General features: G+C 45.6%; 1 protein-coding gene across 1 annotated transcript in view; it reads right to left on the bottom strand.

The window, feature by feature from the left end:
• The window catches only part of dpp10 (dipeptidyl-peptidase 10 (non-functional)), a 1,285,183-nt gene that overhangs the window by 555,026 nt on the left and 710,185 nt on the right, over nt 1–19,972 (bottom strand). The window contains exon 5 of the mRNA XM_085986567.1: nt 15,858–15,932. Coding sequence (XP_085842693.1) covers nt 15,858–15,932 — 75 coding nt within the window. The remainder of the gene's footprint in view (nt 1–15,857; nt 15,933–19,972) is intronic.

The following is a 19,972-nucleotide window of genomic DNA, read 5'->3' on the forward strand; positions in this document are numbered from 1 at the left end:
AGCCTTTACTAAGATGGCGGCGGTGGCTGCGCTCGGCTCAGGCCCGTCCCTCCAACCTTTACAAAGGTTCCGGGCATTGTCTAAACTGGCGACTAAACAAATCGATCGGCGTCCGCCTCGGGCCCAGGGGGCAGCGGCATCATGCTGGGAATCCGCTCAAGTCAAGGCCAGGCTTCCCGGGCTGCTAGGCCACGCCCGACGCTGGCACAGCTGCTCGAAATGGCTGTCAAAGTAGGCGAGCCTCCGGGCGAAGGGCAGGGGATCACTTCATTTCTAACTGTTCCTAAATACAATTTTAAAACTGAAATAATTGTTCTTTTTCCTTAGTTGCCGAACACACAGAAAGTGTGGGAAAAAAAATCGTTAAGAATCAAGATGGCAGCCACTCACCTCGGTTCAGAATGATAAGGCCCGCCCACACACGCACTGATTGGTCAACCATCAGGTCACTGAACTGTAGGATTGGACAATCGTCAGGTCACTCAACACTCAACTGTAGGATGGCCCGCCCGCACGCGCAATGAACCTGCCCCCGTGACGCAGCGATTGGTCAAACCGTTGGGCAACTGTCAGGTCGCTCGACCGGCACGATTGGTCAACCTTCACGTCACTCAATGCTAATGAGCAAATGAGCAGAACTTTTCCCATTTAATGAGCAGAACTTTCAACATTTTTTGGATACTGTGGGCACGATTTTTGTCTGACGGAAAAGTAAATACGCTTATGACCGTTCCGGAATCGTAATCTTTCTTTTGATGTAATACGCGTGTAGGTATGCTCTATAACTTTCGAATGTATAGAGAATGGACAGACAGACAGACAGACAGAAGCGCAATTATATATATATAGATAGACTAGCTGGGGGTGCCCGGCGGTGCCCGAGGCTTTTTTGAGGGCATGTTGTTGTTGGAAGAGAGAGAGAGAGCGAGTTGGGGGGAAGAGAGAGAGGCGAGTTGGGGGAAGAGAGAGAACGAGCGCGGGGAGTGAGAGAGAGAGGGGAAGGAAGGCGAGCGCGGGGAAGAGAGAGAGCGAGCGGTGGGGAAGAGAGAGAGCGAGCGGGGGGGAGAGAGAGAGCGAGCGGGGGGGGGAGAGAGAGAGCGAGCGGGGGGGAGAGAGAGAGCGAGCGGGGGGGAGAGAGAGAGCGAGCGGGGGGGAGAGAGAGAGCGAGCGGGGGGGGAGAGAGAGAGCGAGCGGGGGGGAGAGAGAGAGCGAGCGGGGGGGAGAGAGAGAGCGAGTGGGTGGGGAGAGAGCGAGCGAGTGGGGGGGAGAGAGAGAGCGAGAGAGACTGGGGGGGAGAGAGAGAGCGAGAGAGAATGGGGGGGAGAGAGAGCGAGAGAGACTGGGGGGGGGAGAGAGAGCGAGAGAGACTGGGGGAGAGAGAGAGCGAGAGAGATTGGGGGGGGAGAGAGAGAGCGAGAGAGACTGGGGGGGGAGAGAGAGAGCGAGAGAGACTGGGGGGGGAGAAGAGAGCGAGAGTGGCTGGGGGGGGAGAGAGAGCGAGAGAGACTGGGGGGAGAGAGAGAGAGCGAGAGAGACGGGGGAAGAGAGAGACTGGGGGTGGAAGAGAGCGAGAGAGGCATGGGGGAAGAGAGAGAGAGAGACGGGGGGGGAAGAGAGAGAGAGAGACGTGGGGGGAGAGAGAGACGGGGGGGAAGAGAGAGAGAGAGACGTGGGGGAAGAGAGAGATGGGGGGGAAGAGAGAGAGCCGGGGGGGAAGAGAGAGAGAGAGACTGCTGGATTTAGTTCGGGGATTAGCCTGGCGAGAGAGGGGGGGAAGGCGCGCCTGAGGGCTGGCCCGATGGACCCCTGCGAAGGAAGGAAGAAGGTAAGCTCTCCCTCACTGTCCCACCACCCCTCACTCTTTCCCTCCTTCACTCCCCTCACCCTCTCTCTCTCCCTCCCCGTCTCTCCCTGCTTTACTCTCTCTCCCTCCCTCCTCTGTCCTCTCTCTCCCTCCCTCTCCTCTCCTCCCCCTCCCTCTCCTCTCCCTCCCTCCTTCTCTCTCTCCTCTCCCCTCCCTCTCCTCTCCTCTCCCTGCCTCCCGCTCCTCTCCCTCCCTCCTCTTCCTCTCCTTTCCCCTTCCTCCCCTGCTCCTCTCCATCACTGCCTCCCCCTCTCCCCCCCGTCCTCTCCCCGTGTCCTCTCTCTCCTGACCCCCGTCCTTTCCCCACCCTCCCTCCCCCTCTCCTCTCCCCACCCTCCCTCCCCCTCTCCACCCATCCTCCCCCTCGCCTCCCCTCTCCTCTCACTCCCTCCCCCCCTCTCCTCCCTCCTTCCCCCCCTCTCCTCCCTCCCTCCCCTCCCCCCTCCCCCTCCCTCCCTCTCCTCTCCCCCCTCTCCTCTAGCTCTCCCCCTCCCCTCTCCCCCCCCTCCTCCTCTCCCTCCCCCCCCTCCCTCCTCCCCCTCCCTCCTCGCCTCAGGGCCGGCCGGCCGGTGCACGGCATAGCGCGTGAGGGGCCAGCCGGACTCACCTTAGCTCTCTCCCTCCACCTCTCTGCGGATCAGGGCCGGCCGGTGCGTGGGCTAGCGCGTGAGGCCCGGCTGGACTCACCTTAGCTGTGGTCCGGGCCTGACATTGACGCGCGCGCTGACTCCCGCCCCGCCAGCCTTTACTAAGATGGCGGCAGTGGCTGCGCTCGGCTCAGGCCCGTCCCTCCAACCTTTACAAAGATTCCGGGCATTGTCTAAACTGGTGACTAAAACAAAATTGATCGGACGTCCGCCTCGGGCCCAGGGGGCAGTGGCATCGCGCCGGGAATCCGCTCAAGTCAAGGCCCCAGGCTTCCTGGGCTGCTAGGTCCGCGCCCGGCGCAGGCACAGCCGCTCGAAATGGCCGTCAAAGTAGGCAAGCCTCTGGGCGAAGGGCAGGGGATCACTTCATTTTCTAACTTTCCTAAATACAATTTAAAACTGAAATAAATTGTTCTTTTCCTTAGTTCCCTAACACAGAAAGTGTGGGAAAAAAATCGTTAAGAATCAAGATGGTGGCCACTCACCTCGGTTCAGAATGATAAGGCCCGCCCACACACGCACCGATTGGTCAACCATCAGGTCACTGAACTGTAGGATTGGTCAATCGTCAAGTCACTCAACACTCAACTGTAGGATGGCCCGCCCGCACGCGCAATGAACCCGCCCCCGTGACGCAGCGATTGGTCAACCATTGGTCAACTGTCAGGTCGCTAGACCGCACGATTGGTCAACCTTCACGTCACTCAATGCTAATGAGCAAATGAGCAGAACTTTTCCCATTTAATGAGCGGAATTTTGAACGTTTTTTGGATACCGTGGGCACGATTTTTGTCTGACGGAAAAGTAAATACGCTTATGACCGTTCCGGAATCGTAATCTTTCTTTTGATGTAACACGCGTGTAGGTACGCTCTATAACTTTCAAATGTATAGAGAATGGACAGACAGACAGACAGAAGAGCAATATATGCAAGTTTGTTCTTTCTTTATTTCTTAGTGACATATCCTGTTTAAATAACCAATGCACCCTTTGATATAATTTTTTGAAGTTTAATTGCAGAATTCATGTTTTAGGACAAATGATACTGTGTGTTGCCTTCCTGCCTTCAATGTATGTGTTATTTAGTGTTGAGAACAAAATTTAAACCATTGAATGAACAATGGCACTGACGTACGCATTTTACAATTACAACAGTTAATTATAGGTTAATATAATGTTCAGCATATTTGGCCTAATTACTGTATCAAGTTTTTGAAAACTATATCCTAATACTTCCAACCCAATACATTTAGAAGGAATTATGTAGTAATTATGCAAATAGTGAATCAAAAAGAGAATTGTTATGGTACAGCAGACTCATCCATAAAAGAGTCTATGAGGATGTTGCATTAAGCATGTCATAGTGAGAGTGATGTTATTGAGAAGGCTTCTATTATTTCTTAACTGTGCATGATTTTAAATGTTGCAAAATAAAAATGGTAAGGGGTAACTATGAAACAAGCCGATTAATAAATATTTAAATTTTACTTTTATGAAAAGATAATGAGATTAAAATATACTGAACCTAATATCTAATATGCAGCCTAATTGTCTTTGCAAGTGAAAACATATAAAAAATATATAAACACTAAAAACTACTGATGGTGAATAGAGAGCATACTTTATTTGGAAACGCTCTCTGCAAATATCTCTATCGAATATATATTTATGCACTGTTTATTCTGATTCATATGCTAGTTTAGTGGAGAATTTAGTACAGAATAATTGAATGTCACTTTGATAGGAAAATGGAAACAGAAACTACCAATTAAGAATTTCTAAGCATGCATCAAAAGAATTAATCATAATCCATGAGGTCTACCAATAGGAGAGATGTACTGCAAACAATCAATCAAATCTCTTCTAAGTTTTTTTGAAGTTGGTTCAATTTTCTACTGACAGAAAAATACAGGTAAAAGTAACATTTATAACATGAACTCAGAAAAAATAAATCATTTTTAGATGACATGCTTATTCTTACTTAAAGTTGCCTATGCTGTTTGTAAATCCCTCAAAAATTCTAAGAGGGCTGACAGGGTAGATGCTGAAAGACTGTTTCCCCTGGCTGGAGAGTCTAGAACCAGGGGAATAGTCTCAGGATAAGGGGTCGGCTGAGATGAGGAGAAATTTCTTCACTCAGAGGTTTGTGAATCTTTGGAATTCTCTACTGCAGAGGGCTGTGGATACTCAGTTGTTGAGTATATTCAAGGCTGAGATCGATAGATTTTTGGGACTGGATTTTGTCAGCCCCGAGGAGGTGGGTATAGAGGTGGGACTGCTGGTAAAGTTGCAGAATTTGGGGGCGGGTGGCAAACCCACCCCTATCCCACCTCCGTGCCCTCTTGCCAGGAGGTGGGAAGTCGTCCTGCCCCGGGTCTCGTCTCCTCAAGGCGGGAAAGGGATTAAATCTTATTAACTGCCTGTTAATAGGTAGTTAACAGGCAGAAAATAGGATTATTCCCATTTTACCTTCCCAAGTGCAGGCTTCCCAACCTCGGAGAACCCCACTGGGGTGGAGGAGTCGAGTAGCAGGTCTGCGGGGGTTGGAGGGGTCTGAAAGTGCAATGTAGAGGTGAGTGATGGGTGCAAGTGTGGAGTGGTAAGTATGTAAGGTAAGTGTAAAGTGCTGGAAAATGTTCACTTACCTTTGTTTCTGCCTACAGCCTTCAGCTGCTGAGAAGCCGGAGTGCTGACATCTTCATTGTAGATTTCACAGACTGGCTGTTGGATCCTCCGAACCAGCAGCCAGGTGATTTCTGCAAAGTTGAAAGGTTTGATGAGTCCTGATGAGTCCTGAACTCCCAGACTCAGCAAACTATACAGAATGTCAGTACTTGACAGCTTCTCAGAGCTGTCAGAAGCTAACATTTCTTTTTTCAAAAAGTCTTGACAGATGGCACGTCATACGTTGATGTGCTCTGTCAATGACTTCCCCCTAATTGGCCTGCTGAGCCCGCTGGGCAGGCTTAACAAGGTCAATCAGGGGAATATCCCTCTGGTTGGCCAGAAGTTGATGGAGGCGGGATTGAAAGCCGGCAAGCAGCAGTCCCGCCTCCAAAACCTTCCCATTGACAAAATCCAGCCCTTGGACTCTACGGGAATCAAGGATATGGGGATTGAGCGGGAAAGTGGAGTTGAGGTCAAAGATCATCCATGACCTTATTGAATGGTGGTGCAGGCTTGAGGGGCTATATGGCCTACTCCTTTTCTTATTTCTTATGTTCTTATGCTTCATGTGTATGTCAATCATAGCAAGTCCCTCCCCTCTTCATTTTAGCTCCCGATTATAGTTACACTTGAAAGTATTACACTTGAAAAATTGTGTACCTGATTGAGTTAAATATATTTACAAAATAGCAGCAAATCATAACGTTAAAAAATGTTTACAAGCCAGCAATTTTCCGTGGTTTTCTCTGATCTTAATAACTTAACCTCTCCTCCTCAGGCGGAGGGAAAATATGCAAACAGCTTCCAATCTAAAAACTTTGCTCATCAACAACAATTATCCTGTAATTGACTTGAGAATGTGCCAAATTAGAGCACTTCCCCACTTTATGGCCTTAAGAGGACAATCAAAGTTAAACACTGTAGTGTATGTACCTTGAAGAAGGAACTATATTCTGCAGCCCCTGTATACTGCAGTACCAGTAGTGACCACCCCTGTATATAAGCCTGTGTAGCAACTTTGTATAGTAGTTCCAGTTTTGTCTCCATTCAGTAAACACCTGTTATAACCAAATTCTGCAGTCCGTGTCTCAATTACACACTGACATTAAATTGGCGACGAACAGATCCGAACTTACCTACAGTTCTGCACCACCTCACGGGGATCCATCCCTGAAGCGAAGTTATTAGAGGTCGAAGCCAGAAGGAAGAAATCCAAAAAGAAAAAAAAAACAAAAAGAAGAAACGGGCGTCGACCGTGGGCAACCGCCCTCTGATTCATCGAATTCGAAGATTTGCAGGAGAGGCTGTCGAAAGCTGGGCTTGGTTCTCCAGTCTATGGTGTTCCAGCTAATCGGGCTGGTGGCAGGGAATACACTGATCCTTCCTGGGCTGCGGCGGGCTAGAGCTTGATCGGGTGGCTTTTCAACGGGGCCGAGCAGCGTTGTCGGGAAGAGGAGAGAGAGAGAGAGAGGGTGGAGCACACAGGGTGCGGCCAGTGCTACGAAGCCAGGCAGCGTACAGACCCGAGGAGAGGGAGGAAAGTGTCCCATAGGGTCTGCTCTGACGACGGGAACAGTAGTTAAAATAAAAGTAAAAGAAATTAGAAGCGCAGAAAGCCGCGAGGAGCTGCAGTTTGCCACGGAGAGCGGCGTTGGCAGCAGCGTGGGGGGAAGCGCACGAAGACCATAGGGCGTCGCCATCAAGGCATAAAAATGCCAGCAACAGCGTTGGCAGCAGCGGAAAAGACAGAAAGCGTGGGAGGCGCCATCTTAATCCAGCGGGGAAGAAGGAAAAGCGCGGGAGGCGCCATTTTGTTCAATCGGGGAAGAAGGCAAAGCGCGGGAGGCGCCATCTTAGATCTCCAAGATGCCGAAGACTGGCAATATCACTGCCTTCGATGATGAAATAGAAGACTGGACAACGTATGTGGAAAGAGTCGAAGTATATTGCAAGGCAAATGAAGTAGCTGATGAGAAAAAGGCATCGGTACTACTAAACTTAATGGCCGCAAGAACATACGGCCTATTGCGGAACCTGATCACTCCAGTCAAACCGATGGAGAAGAGTTTTAACAAAATTGTTGATATCCTACAGGAACACCTAAATCCTACACCGCTGCTGATAGCAGAAAGATTTAAGTTCCACAAGAGAAATCAGCATGAAGATGAGAGCAATGCTGATTACCTTACGGAACTACGCAAGCTATCAAAGCACTGCCAGTTCGGAGCAGGACTGGCAGATACCCTACGGGACAAATTTGTCTGTGGACTCCTGAGTGAAGGAACCCAGAAGAGGTTACTCTCAGAGAAAGAGCTGATGCTAGATAAGGCTTTCAGCGTGGCAGTATCGTACGAAGCAGCAGCAAGGGGAGCTGTGGAAATACAGCAAAAGCCACAGGAATACGGCACCCATGAAATGACACGGGGATTTGAAAAATGCTATCGCTGCGGCAAAACAACCCATGACCAGAAGGACTGCTGGTTCAAGGACATAACATGCAGGCAATGCGGAAAGATGGGACACATTGCACGAGTTTGCAGGTCCGGGAAGAAGACTAATGACAACAAAAAGACTACTAAGGAAAAGTACAGGAAAGTACAAAAGATGACGGACAGCAGTTCTGAAGACCAGAAGAGCGATAGTGAATCCGGGAACAAGAGACTAAGCTGTCTCAAACTACACAACGTAATCGCAAAAGAGGATCACCAAACCACTTGGGTCACCCTCACGATAGCAGGGTCCCAAGTCAAAATGGAATTGGATACAGGATCAGCCCTGACCGTCATGAATCGACGAGACTACGAGCGGCTATTCTCACACATACCCTTGAAAGACACATCCATTGTCTTGAAGACATATACGGGGCAGAAAGTATACCCCAGAGGGAAAATAAGGGTGCCTGGAGAATACAACGGCAAGGAAATACAGAAATTGTATCTGTACATACTGCAAGATGGTGGACCACCGTTATTGGGATGTGAATGGATCAGAAAGATAAGTTTAGACTGGCACTCCATTCAGGCACTGACTGTGGCTGGTAAAAAGGATGACGACGTCACACCTGGACGATTGTCAAAAATCTTAGCTAATGCTAAAGAGGTATTTCAACAAGGACTGGGAACTCTTAAAGGCGTAACCGCCTCGCTAAAAATAGAAGAGAATGCAATTCCCAAGTTTTTCAAAGCAAGACCGGTACCGTATGCAATTCGCCCAGCCGTCGAGGCAGAGCTGGAGAATCTGGAGAATGCAGGCGTGTTATCTAAGGTAGACTGGAGCGAGTGGGCGACACCCATCGTTCCTGTCATGAAGAAAACATTAAACAATAAGTCTGAGGAGCCAAGGAAGGTTCGCATCTGTGGGGGCTTCAAGGTGACTGTGAACCCAGTCCTTCACACAGTACAGTATCCTCTTCCGAGGATAGAAGATATTTTCGCCTCACTATCTGGAGGGAAACGTTTTACAAATATTGACCTAGCGCAAGCATATTTGCAGATGGAGGTTGAAGAATCCTCTAGGAAATATCTCACGATAAACACTCACAAAGGTCTTTACCGGTATAATCGACTGGTATTCGGAGTAGCATCAGCTCCGGCTATGTGGCAAAGAGCGATGGAACAAGTCCTGCAAGGGATTCCGGGGACTCAGTGTTACTTGGACGACATCCTAGTGACAGGTGAAAATGACAGTGAACACCTTGCCAACCTAGAGCAGGTGCTCACTAGACTAAGAGAACATGGGCTACGAGCCAATCGCCCCAAGTGCGAGTTGTTTAAGAAACAAATATCGTATTGTGGCCACGTGATTGATGAAGAGGGGTTACATAAGTCCCCTGACAAAATTGAAGCGGTAGTTAAGGCTCCAGCGCCTGAAAATGTGTCGCAACTGAGGTCATTCCTCGGATTGGTGAATTACCACCATAAGTTTTTGCCGAATTTGTCCACAATTCTGCACCCGCTGAACGCCATGCTACAAACTGGAGTAGCATGGAAATGGAGCGATGAATGTAAGCGGGCCTTTCAGAAGTGTAAAGGCCTGATCACTTCAAGAGAAGTATTGGCTCACTACAACCCATCACTACCGATAAGACTGGCGTGTGATGCGTCTCCCTACGGCGTTGGAGCGGTACTGTCACATAAATTCCTTGATGGTTCAGAGAGACTGATAGCTTTTGCGTCATGCTCGTTAACTTCAGCTGAGCGTAACTATGCCGAGATAGACAGAGAGGCCCTCAGCCTGGTGTGGGGGGTGAAGAGGTTCAATCACTACCTGCACGGACAGAAATTTACTCTACTAACTGATCATCAACCTCTTGTCTCCATTTTCAACCCTAAGAAGGGCGTCCCGATAATGACAGCACAACGGCTACAGAGGTGGTCCCTTTTCCTAGGGGCACACCAATATGACATCGAGTACAAAGGAACTAAACAGCATGGGAATGCTGATGGATTGTCACGCCTACCGTTGCCGATGGTGGAAGAAACACCTGCAGTGGATCCTGTGGAGATATTCCACTCGACCATAGTCGAATGTCTACCTGTGACGAATGCAAACATAGAAAAGGAAACACGAAATGACCCGACACTCTCCAGGGTCTATGATTTAACGGTGAAGGGATGGCCAGCACATGGTAAACCACTGTTGCCAGCATTCTCGCCAAGAAGAGAACAGCTGTCAGTGTGCCGAGGAACCTTGATGTGTGGATCCAGAGTAGTAATTCCACCCAAATTGAAGGATAGAGTGCTCAATGAGCTTCATGAGGGTCATCTGGGAGGGGTAAAAATGAAGAACTTAGCCAGAGCGTTTGTGTGGTGGCTGGGAATCGATAGAGAAATCGAAGAGATGACCAAGAGCTGTACAGGATGCCAGAAGGTCCAAAACGCCCCACCACAAGCCCCTCTACATCCATGGGAGTGGCCCTCATCTCCATGGCAAAGGGTACACATTGATTTTGCTGGTCCATTTATGCACGCGATGTTTTTAATTGCGGTGGATGCACATTCAAAGTGGCCAGAGGTAATAAAAATGTCCTCAACCACCACAGAAAAAACTATCACAGTCTTACGAACCATATTTGCCAGAAATGGGCTGCCTGAACAGATTTGCTCCGACAATGGACCACAGTTTGTGTCTGAAGAGTTCCGGAGGTTCTTAAAGAACAATGGTGTTAAGCATTACACATCCGCCCCATATCATCCAGCCACCAATGGATTGGCTGAGAGGTTCGTTCAAACATTCAAGAAGGCTATCAAGGCAATGTGTAATGAAGACATACCCCTACAACACAAGGTGGATAACTTCTTGTTTGCCTACCGGAATGCGACACATGCAGTTACCAACCAAACTCCAGCCATGATGTTCTTCAATCGAAGACTAAGATGCCGCTTGGATTTGTTTAAGCCAAACATCAGGAGAGATGTGGAGAACAGGCAGTTTCAGAATATGAATGAAAGGCCAACCAGGAGTTTCAAGATAGGTCAACCAGTTTTGGCCCGGGACTACCGCACAGAGAAATGGCAGCCAGGAACGATCTGCACACGGCAAGGACCTCTAATGTATACCGTGGACATTGGAGAGAGCATTGTAAGACGCCATGCTGACCAGATTCTAGAGTCAGTGGAAAACGTCAAATCTACACCACGATCCTATACACCTGGTGATGAAACCGAAGTACCAATTGCATCTACCTCAGAATCGGTGATATTGGAAGCAGACGAACCAAACAACGACGTTGATCCCGAATGAACTTTGCCAGGAGAACCTGATACCCCAAAGAGGCGTTATCCGGACAGAATCAGGAAGCCTCCTCAAAGACTGAATTTATAATTGATTAACTTCAGCTAATGTATATAGCAACTGTAATTGTAAATATGTTATTTAATTAATTATTAATCGAATGTTATGTACTGTTTAGCTAAAAGGGGAGGAATTGTAGTGTATGTACCTTGAAGAAGGAACTATATTCTGCAACCCCTGTATACTGCAGTACCAGTAGTGACCACCCCTGTATATAAGCCTGTGTAGTAACTTTGTATAGTAGTTCCAGTTTTGTCTCCATTCAGTAAACACCTGTTATAACCAACTTCTGCAGTCCGTGTCTCAATTACACACGGACATTACAAACACAGTTCCACATTAGCAGTTGGTAGCAACCATTCAAAAAGGAATAACAATATATAAACAATCACCTGGTTATTATATAATAATGCAATGGGCAAATTTGAACTCCCTCTGCCAGGCTGAAACAGGGCGGTAGCGGTGTTACAATGAAGGTGATACTTACCGCGTCGTTTCCGCTCTGCCGCCATATTTTCTCTGGCTTTTTGCTTGGCAGCCAAGACAAGATCTTCATTAATTTATGCAAATTGGGGTCAGATGACATACATGGGAACCTGATGCCATTTTAACTGCCTATTGGGCAGATGGTGTCCCGTGGACACTCTGCTCAGTAAAACCTGGCGATACAGCAGAAGAGACCCCAAACGGGTAAGTCTAAAATTATTTTTTGGGGGCCAGGAGGAGCAGGAGCTGTCCTGGGCTCTTCCCTTGCCACGAGTGCAACTCCAGGCCCACCTTTTCCCCAACCAGGTCAGCCTTTGGGCCACCCAATATTGTACTGGTCTGGAGCAAGCTACATCAGGATGCCAGTTTAATGCCTGTAGTCTGCCACATATATTTCAACAAGGACATGCTCTCGAAATGGCACTATAGGACAGCTGGCAGTTAAAATCTACTCCATTGTGTATAAGATGGCATTGTGCTTGTGTCATTACAAAACAACATGTCCTTCAACTTACTGTTAGCAATGCCACGGGAGATCAGCTGGTATGTTAAAAAGGTATTAACCAGCCTAATCTAGAATTACATAAGAAACCACAAAATTTGTTGTAATTCAATGTCTCAAGCTATGATTATATTGCAATTCTACAATACAGAATTAATATTGCACAGTTTCAATTGTGTTGAATCAATGGTAATGGCATGTTGGCCTTTATTGCAAGGGGGTTGGAGTATAATAGTAAGGAAGTCTTGCTACAATTGTACAGGGCCTTGGTGAGACCACACCTGGAGTACTGTGCACAGTTTTGGTCTCCTTATTTAAGGAAGGATATACTTGCCTTGGAGGTGGTGGAACAAAGGTTCACTAGATTGATTCCTGGGATGAGAGGTCTGTCCTATGATTAGATATTGTGTAGAATGGGCTTATACTCTCTGGAGTTTAGAAGAATGAGAGGTGATTTCATTGAAACATCCAAGATTCTGAAGGGGATTGACAGGTTAGACGCTGAGAGGTTGTTTCCCCTGGCTGGCATGTCTAGAACTAGGGGGCATAGTCTCAAGCCAAGGGGTAGGCCATTTAAGACTGAGATGAGGAGGAATTTCTTCACTCAGAGGGTTGTGAATCTTTGGAATTCTCTTCCCCAGAGGGCTGTGAATGCTGAGTCTTTGAGTATATTCAAGGCTGAGAGAGAGATAGATTTTTGGACTCATGGGGAATCAAGGTATATGGAAATTGGGCGGGAAAGTGGTGTTGAGGTCGATGATCAGCCATGATCTTATTGAATGGCGGAGCTGGCTCAAGGGGCCGTACGGCCTACTCCTGCTCTTATTTCTTATGTTCTTATGTAATTTCAACCTATACCACTTAACTGGTAAACTGGTGGAGCAGATTACCCACCCATAATAGAACTTGACCGATTTCCATTTCAAATTTAGCACTGCTTGTAAGAGAGTCAGTTAAAAATATATGCCAACTGCTGTGGAAGTAATGTTGAACTGTTTGATAGCTATATACTGGATACATAACAAGGAAAAATTGCAAAAAATAAAATAAAGCTATTTTAATACATCCTCAAAGACACAAGTATTTTGCTGTACAGGAACTTTGCTTTTACCTTCCAATAGCTCATCTCTCTAAGCTTGCAAACCAATCCCCTCCTTGTATTACAAGTGTATATGGAATAATGCATGCTAGCGAGTTAATTTTTAACAGCAAGTTGCCTTCATGAAAGGTGTTTTGCAGTTTGTCTGGGGAGGAAGAAGGACATGGTATGCTTAGAATTATATTCAATGATCCTCATTGTCTCAAAGTTACAGAAACCTGGTTAGGTAAATGCTTTTACGAATGTCCGATCCATCTACTAAGAGCTAATTAACACTTCAAAACATTGAAGCCTCCATTCATCGACTAATGTGTACTGGGTAACAGTAAATTGGTAAATACCATATTTCCCTGGGAGTTAACTCCCTGCAAACTAAACTTAACTTTATAGCAATCTCATAACATCAATTAAAAAATAACTTTACAGGCCATACTGGTAAAAGTCCTATAACATTAAAAAGCATAATAGTGTTTTTTTTTACCATTTAATTGATCAATTTATGAAGTGATGAATTCAATAAGATAGTACAAATACTTTTCCATTCCATTTTCAAATCATAAATATGTCCATTTGTCATCTTGGAAGTTGCATAGACTTTTCTCCTTTGTTCAGAATAGTCTACAGATTGAACATATGCACCACAGGAATGTTCTATTGAAACTTTTGTGAATTCACTACATCAGAACTTGCTGGGAAAGGGTATTTTGTACCGAGGAACCTACGTATTTAAAGAAGGTACTTATTTTGAAAAAGGAAATTATCATCTGTGTAGGTAGAAACTACATGACAGAGCACAGGCAAACCAGTAAATCGATTTAGGTTGCTAAGACCTTTTCCAGCCTCCAGACACAAACCATGTAAGAACTAAATCATCCCCTTGAAGCAACTGTCTAAACAGCTGCATTCTACTTCACACATCTGCATGTGTTTTACACACATGGAAACCCATCACCAACATAACAATCTCCAAACCAAAATACCGAGAAGTCCACACAAATAGAATTACTATTTTCCCAATACGGAATGGATGCTCTCTCGCCAATGGGTCATAATCCGAAGTCCAAAAGAGCTTAAATGCAGGTTGAGGTTAAGTGTTTGCAGGGATACTACTGGTGTTTAAATAGAGAGATTGGTGGAGAGACTTGTGGGGTAGAGGAAGGTTACAGAGGGGAAAGACCATGAAGGGATTTAAACATAAGGATGAGAATTTTAAATTTATGGCTTGGGAGATGGTCTCCAGGGACAGGAGTGATGGCGAGTGGGACTTAGTTTGGGATAGGATACGGGCAGTTGATTATTGAATGAGCTGACATTTATGGAGGGTGGGGGATGGAAGGCTGGCCAGGTGAGTATTGAAGTGATTGAGTCTGGAGGTGACAAAGGCATGAATGAGGGTTTTGGTGGGAGTTGGGATGAGGTAAGGGAAGCAGCAGGGTTTGTTAAATATGTTGCCTTTGTGATGGAGAGGTCAAGTGAGGGTTGAAAATAATGTGAGTGGATTGCCACCCGACGAGAGTGGACACACTCCATATGCCATCGAATGGCACGCTTCCACCAGCTGAAAGTGCAAAGATTCAGCAGCAACTGCTTGCCTCTTTGCTACCCAAGCATGTTAGATGCCAAACACAGGCTATATGAATACATGTCATCACCTCTAGCCTCCAGGTAATGCCTTTTGGCAACCTTAAACATTTGGGGAAGCTATTTCCTATTTGTCTTTCCCTTATTGGGTTAGTATAAACTTTTTAGATTGTTTTAATTTATTGTAAGGAATCTCCACTGTTGAAATAACATTTTTTCTGGAGGGGAAGAAGAGGGATTGATCGAATTCCTAAGGGGTTCACTTTCAGTTTTCCCATCAATGGTCTGCCTTCAATAGCCTTTCAATGCTAGTATAGCTTTAATAATACAGAGGGAGTAGTGCCACGGCTCTGTCAGCCAATCAGTTGGAGGTGGGGCGGAAATTGGAATAGGGACAGCTAAATTATAGAAAAAAACAATCTAATATCTCTCATAACAAAGTAATATTCTTTGGGATAGAATTTTTACTGTTTATCCCGTTTCTCTAGAGTTTCCACCAATCTTCCGTTGAAGACACTGTGAGATATTGGAAGAACCTCACGTATTTACTTCTTCCCAGACCTCTGTAAGTTGTTATCATTTAAACACGCAGTAATACACATTATTTTGCCAATAATTCACAGGTTTTGATCTGGACAGTTTTAATCCAGTTGAGTGGATTTTTGATGCAATTCCAGGAGGTTGCTCTTTCACTGTTTTGGCAACACCTCTCAGTCGGTAGTACGGAGCAAAAACTAAATCAAAGCTCAAAACAGAGAAATGTAGAAACAGAACATTATGAGAGAGAAAGAGTCTTCAAATTCCTTCTCAGCCAATGGAGAAAGGATCTGTCACCAGCATAAACACTTGCATTTACGCTGAGTGTAAAATCAAGATGTTTGCTAATAATCTCCCTCTCCTCTATTTCAACCATATTTGTTTTCTCAGCTGTTACTATTTACACAATGATTGATAAACATAACAAATGGATTTGGAGTGGGATTAAACAGCATGGGACAAAATAGGTTTGCATTGGAGAAAATACACAACAGACAGCAAAGATTCAGGCCCTCATTTTTCTGACAACAGCTAAAATAATTAAACTAGGTTATATCTGGGATCATTCCAATAAGCATACAATATCTATATAATATAAAATACATTTATGTCATCTGCAGATAAGGCACATTCCTGATAGCTTTTTAAAAAAATATCTATTTTATACAGTTGTTGGCTTACCTGTTTGACGTCGTATGCAAGAAGAACAAATCTGAGGTCTGGGGAGACGGAGTATTTTGTTGCTTTAAAAGTCACCTGCAAAATGAAAAAATGCAAGTCAAATGATCTACTTAAGAATGTTAACATAGGAGTACACGTTAAAAAAAAAAACAAATCACCTTAATTTTATCCTTTGGGATAATTATGGCATTCATTCGCTTGATAGGTAGTTTTGTGTGGTGCTTAGATTTCTGCTGGGAGCTCAAGTAAAACTGTCATAACTTAAACCATTTGCACACCACTGCGAGTCCCTGCGTTTAATCTTGAAGATTGGCCTCCAAAGGTGAAACTTTGATAGTTACAGCTACTGGAAGCATCTTATGAACTGACAAAATATTTTTATGCCCCTTGCACACAATCAAGATAAGATAGTAATTTCAGAATCTTCCCCTATATCATTTGAACTCTTTTGTTTTCGGGTTGTTGATGTCATGTAGGCCGCATGTATACAGAATTTATTTTGTAAATATATTTGATTTTATCTCTGTATATATTCCACTGACAAAGAAAGCACTGAACATCTAGCACACCCATGAGAGTCTTTGTCTAAATATTTAAAGTTTTTACAGCAGTAGCCCTGAACTGTTTGTAGGAACATTCCACTTTATTTTCATTATTTTCAATACCTACTTTCTCTCAGTGGTGAGAAACTTCAAATGCATGGGGTTATTCATGAGTAATGAATGTCTCAGCTGTCAAACATTGTGGCTCATCTAACATTTATGAAAAGGTGAAGGTGTCTATTTATATCAGGCATTCTCAGTGGCATCTGCAACAGCGTAAGAATACATTTCAATGGAAAATTAAATTGCTTCTGAAAGGATTGGTCTTTTGAAACAGTAGTGAGAACCAAAGAAAAATCCCCGATAACAACAGAATTAGGTTTTATTTTAAAAATATACAGAAATGTAAAAATAACAGCCCTTTCAACGTTAGAGCACTGCAAAGGATAAAGGGTTACTTTAAGAAATATCATGGGTGTGATTTTTCCCTGGATGGAGCCCAGTAAATATACCACTAGATATGTTTGGCTTTAGAAGAACTGTGGACAATCATTTCCCCAGTCTTATTGAGGTCAACACTTCTTGGCTGTACAAGTGCCAGGTCTGCCGAGGGAGCTCAGTTTTTTGATGGCAGTAGAAATAAATCAGGGAAACACTTTATATGTATTCAATTCTATGGGGGAAAAATTTGGTTGGTTAGCGCCTCCCGTTATGCCTCCGGGGGCGCTAATGCGACACTAGGAACTTAGTGCCCGAGCGCGGCGATTTTAGCGCCGCTTGCGAAATTGACCAGTCGTTTTGCGGTGGCGCTAAACACTACCGCCACGATCTCCTGTGCCCGCAGATCGTGACGTCAATCAAGCGTGCAACGCACCGGTAGCAACCCAGACTGGATATTGAGTCGCGCCCTTAGCTGCCTTAGTGCCTGCCGCTAGGAACAACAGGTAGAGGGGAATGTTTTCAAGTTGGGAAGGGGCTGGGGGAGCGCTATTTAAAGGCGGGCGCTTTGTGCCTTTTCTTGTCGGCAAAATTTTAGGTATTAGCGCTGTCCTAAGGAGTTTTGGCCCTCAGCACCACTTTTGAGGTTCCTAAGTGTCGAGCTCTTTCCCTGGGCCTATCCATTAGTGCTTCCAACACAATTGCTTTTGAGGTCGCTCCAGGCTGAGATTCAAGGCTGCTCTGAGCAGGGAGTGGCTGGCCAGCAAGATGGCCCCTCCCCTTTAAGAACTGGATGGCACCAGTCTGTCTGGCTTCCATAGAAATTCGCATCGCCTGAGCTTCAGTAGCGTTCTGAGGTAGCGCCTCGCTCCCTGACGTTTGCGCCTTAAGACAGGTGTGTAGCGCCTGATTTAGCACTCAAATCACCTCCAGGGGCGATAGAAGTGAATTTTGCAGTCAGAGGCGATAATTAGCGCCCGGTGCTAAACTTTGCGCCCAGCTGATATTAGCGCCCCAAAATGAGCGATACCGAATTTTTCCCCCCATGTCTCTCCATAATTACCTGACTGGGCTTGAAAACTCACTACATGAGGAATAAGGATGCAAACCCATGTCAAGTCACTTTATGGCTCAACTTGTTGGTAAACCAGTGTGCTGTTCCACCAGGTTCCTGGCATATGTTTCTCTTGTATTTGTTTCTGTAATTTCCAGGGATTCTTTTTAGCCACCACCTTCATCGCCTACTCAATTTCTTATTCTAATAACCACTAACTGCTTGACATAAATTAAGTTGTGACTTTTCTTAAAAATCTTAACACGTTCATTCCCCACAATTTACCTATTTGAATGTTGTTTGTGCTGCATAATGTTCCTAGGCAAAATAGTGAACTTTGAACGCTGTATCAGTTCTATTATGTACGTGTATAATTGAGACACGGACTGCAGGAGTTGATTATAACAAGTCTTTACTGAATGGAGACAACCTGGAAACTGAAACTACAGAAGCCTGCTAGGGCCTTTTATACAGGGGTGGTCACTGCCGGTACTGCAGTCTGAGACCAGTTATTCCCTTAAAGGTACATACACAACAATTCCTCCCCTTTTAGATAAACAGTACATAACATTCATTTAACAACTAAATAATAACTAATTACAATTACAATTATGGTTGCTAGATACATTGGTTGAAGTTAAGCAATTATAAGTTCAGTCTTTGAGGAGGCTTCCTGATTCTGTCTGGATAACGCCTCTTTGGGATATCAGGTTCTTCTGGCAAGGTTGAGTCGGGATCAATGTCGTTGTTTGGTTCGTCTGCTTCCAATATCACCGATTCTGCGGTAGATGCAATTGGTACTTCGGTTTCATCGTCAGGTGTATCAGATCGTGGTGTGGAGTTGACGTTTTCCAGTGACTCTAGAATCTGGTCAGCATGGCGTCTTACAATGCTCTCCCCAACGTCCACGGTATACATTAGAGGTCCTTGCCGTGTACAGATCGTTCCTGGCTGCCATTTCTCTGTGCGGTAGTCCCGGGCCAAAACTGGTTGACCTATCTTAAAATTGCTGGTCGGCCTTTCATTCATATTCTGAAACTGCCTGTTCTCCACATCTCTTCTGACGTTTGGCTTAACCAAATCCAAGCGGCATCGTAGTCTTCGATTGAAGAACATCATGGCTGGAGTTTGGTTGGTAACCGCATGTGTCGCATTCCGGTAGGCAAACAAGAAGTTATCCACCTTGTGTTGTAGGGGTATATCTTCATTACACATTGCCTTGATAGCCTTCTTGAATGTTTGAACAAACCTCTCGGCCAATCCATTAGTGGCTGGATGATATGGGGCGGATGTGTAATGCTTAACACCATTGTTTTTTAAGAACCTCCGGAACTCTTCAGACACAAACTGTGGTCCATTGTCAGAGCAAATCTGTTCAGGCAGCCCATTCCTGGTGAATATGGTTCGTAAGACTGTGATAGTTTTTTCTGTGGTGGTTGAGGACATTTTTATTACCTCTGGCCACTTTGAATGTGCATCCACCGCAATTAAAAACATCGAGTCCATAAAGGGACCAGCAAAATCAACGTGCACCCTTTGCCATGGAGATGAGGGCCACTCCCATGGATGTAATGGGGCTTGTAGTGGGGCGTTTTGGACCTTCTGGCATCCTGTACAGCTCTTGGTCATCTCTTCAATTTCTCTATTGATTCCCGGCCACCACACAAACGCTCTGGCTAAGTTCTTCATTTTTACCCCTCCCAGATGACCCTCATGAAGCTCATTGAGCACTCTATCCTTCAATTTGGGTGGAATTACTACTCTGGATCCAAACATCAAGGTTCCTCTGCACACTGACAGCTGTTCTCTTCTCGGCGAGAATGCTGGCAGCAGTGGTTCGCCATGTGCTGGCCATCCCTTCACCGTTAAATCATAGACCCAGGAGAGTGTCAGGTCATTTCGTGTTTCCTTTTCTATGTTTGCATTCGTCACAGGGAGACATTCGACTATAGTCGAGTGGAATAACTCCACTGGATCCACTGCCAGTTCTTCTTCCACTGTCGGCAACAGTAGGCGCGACAATCCATCAGCATTCCCATGCTGTTTAGTTCCTTTGTACTCGATGTCATATTGGTGAGCCC

This window comes from Somniosus microcephalus, chromosome 4, assembly GCF_052327205.1.
Source record: "Somniosus microcephalus isolate GS21.2 chromosome 4, FLI_Smic_1.0, whole genome shotgun sequence".
NCBI classification, from domain to species: Eukaryota; Metazoa; Chordata; class Chondrichthyes; order Squaliformes; family Somniosidae; genus Somniosus; species Somniosus microcephalus.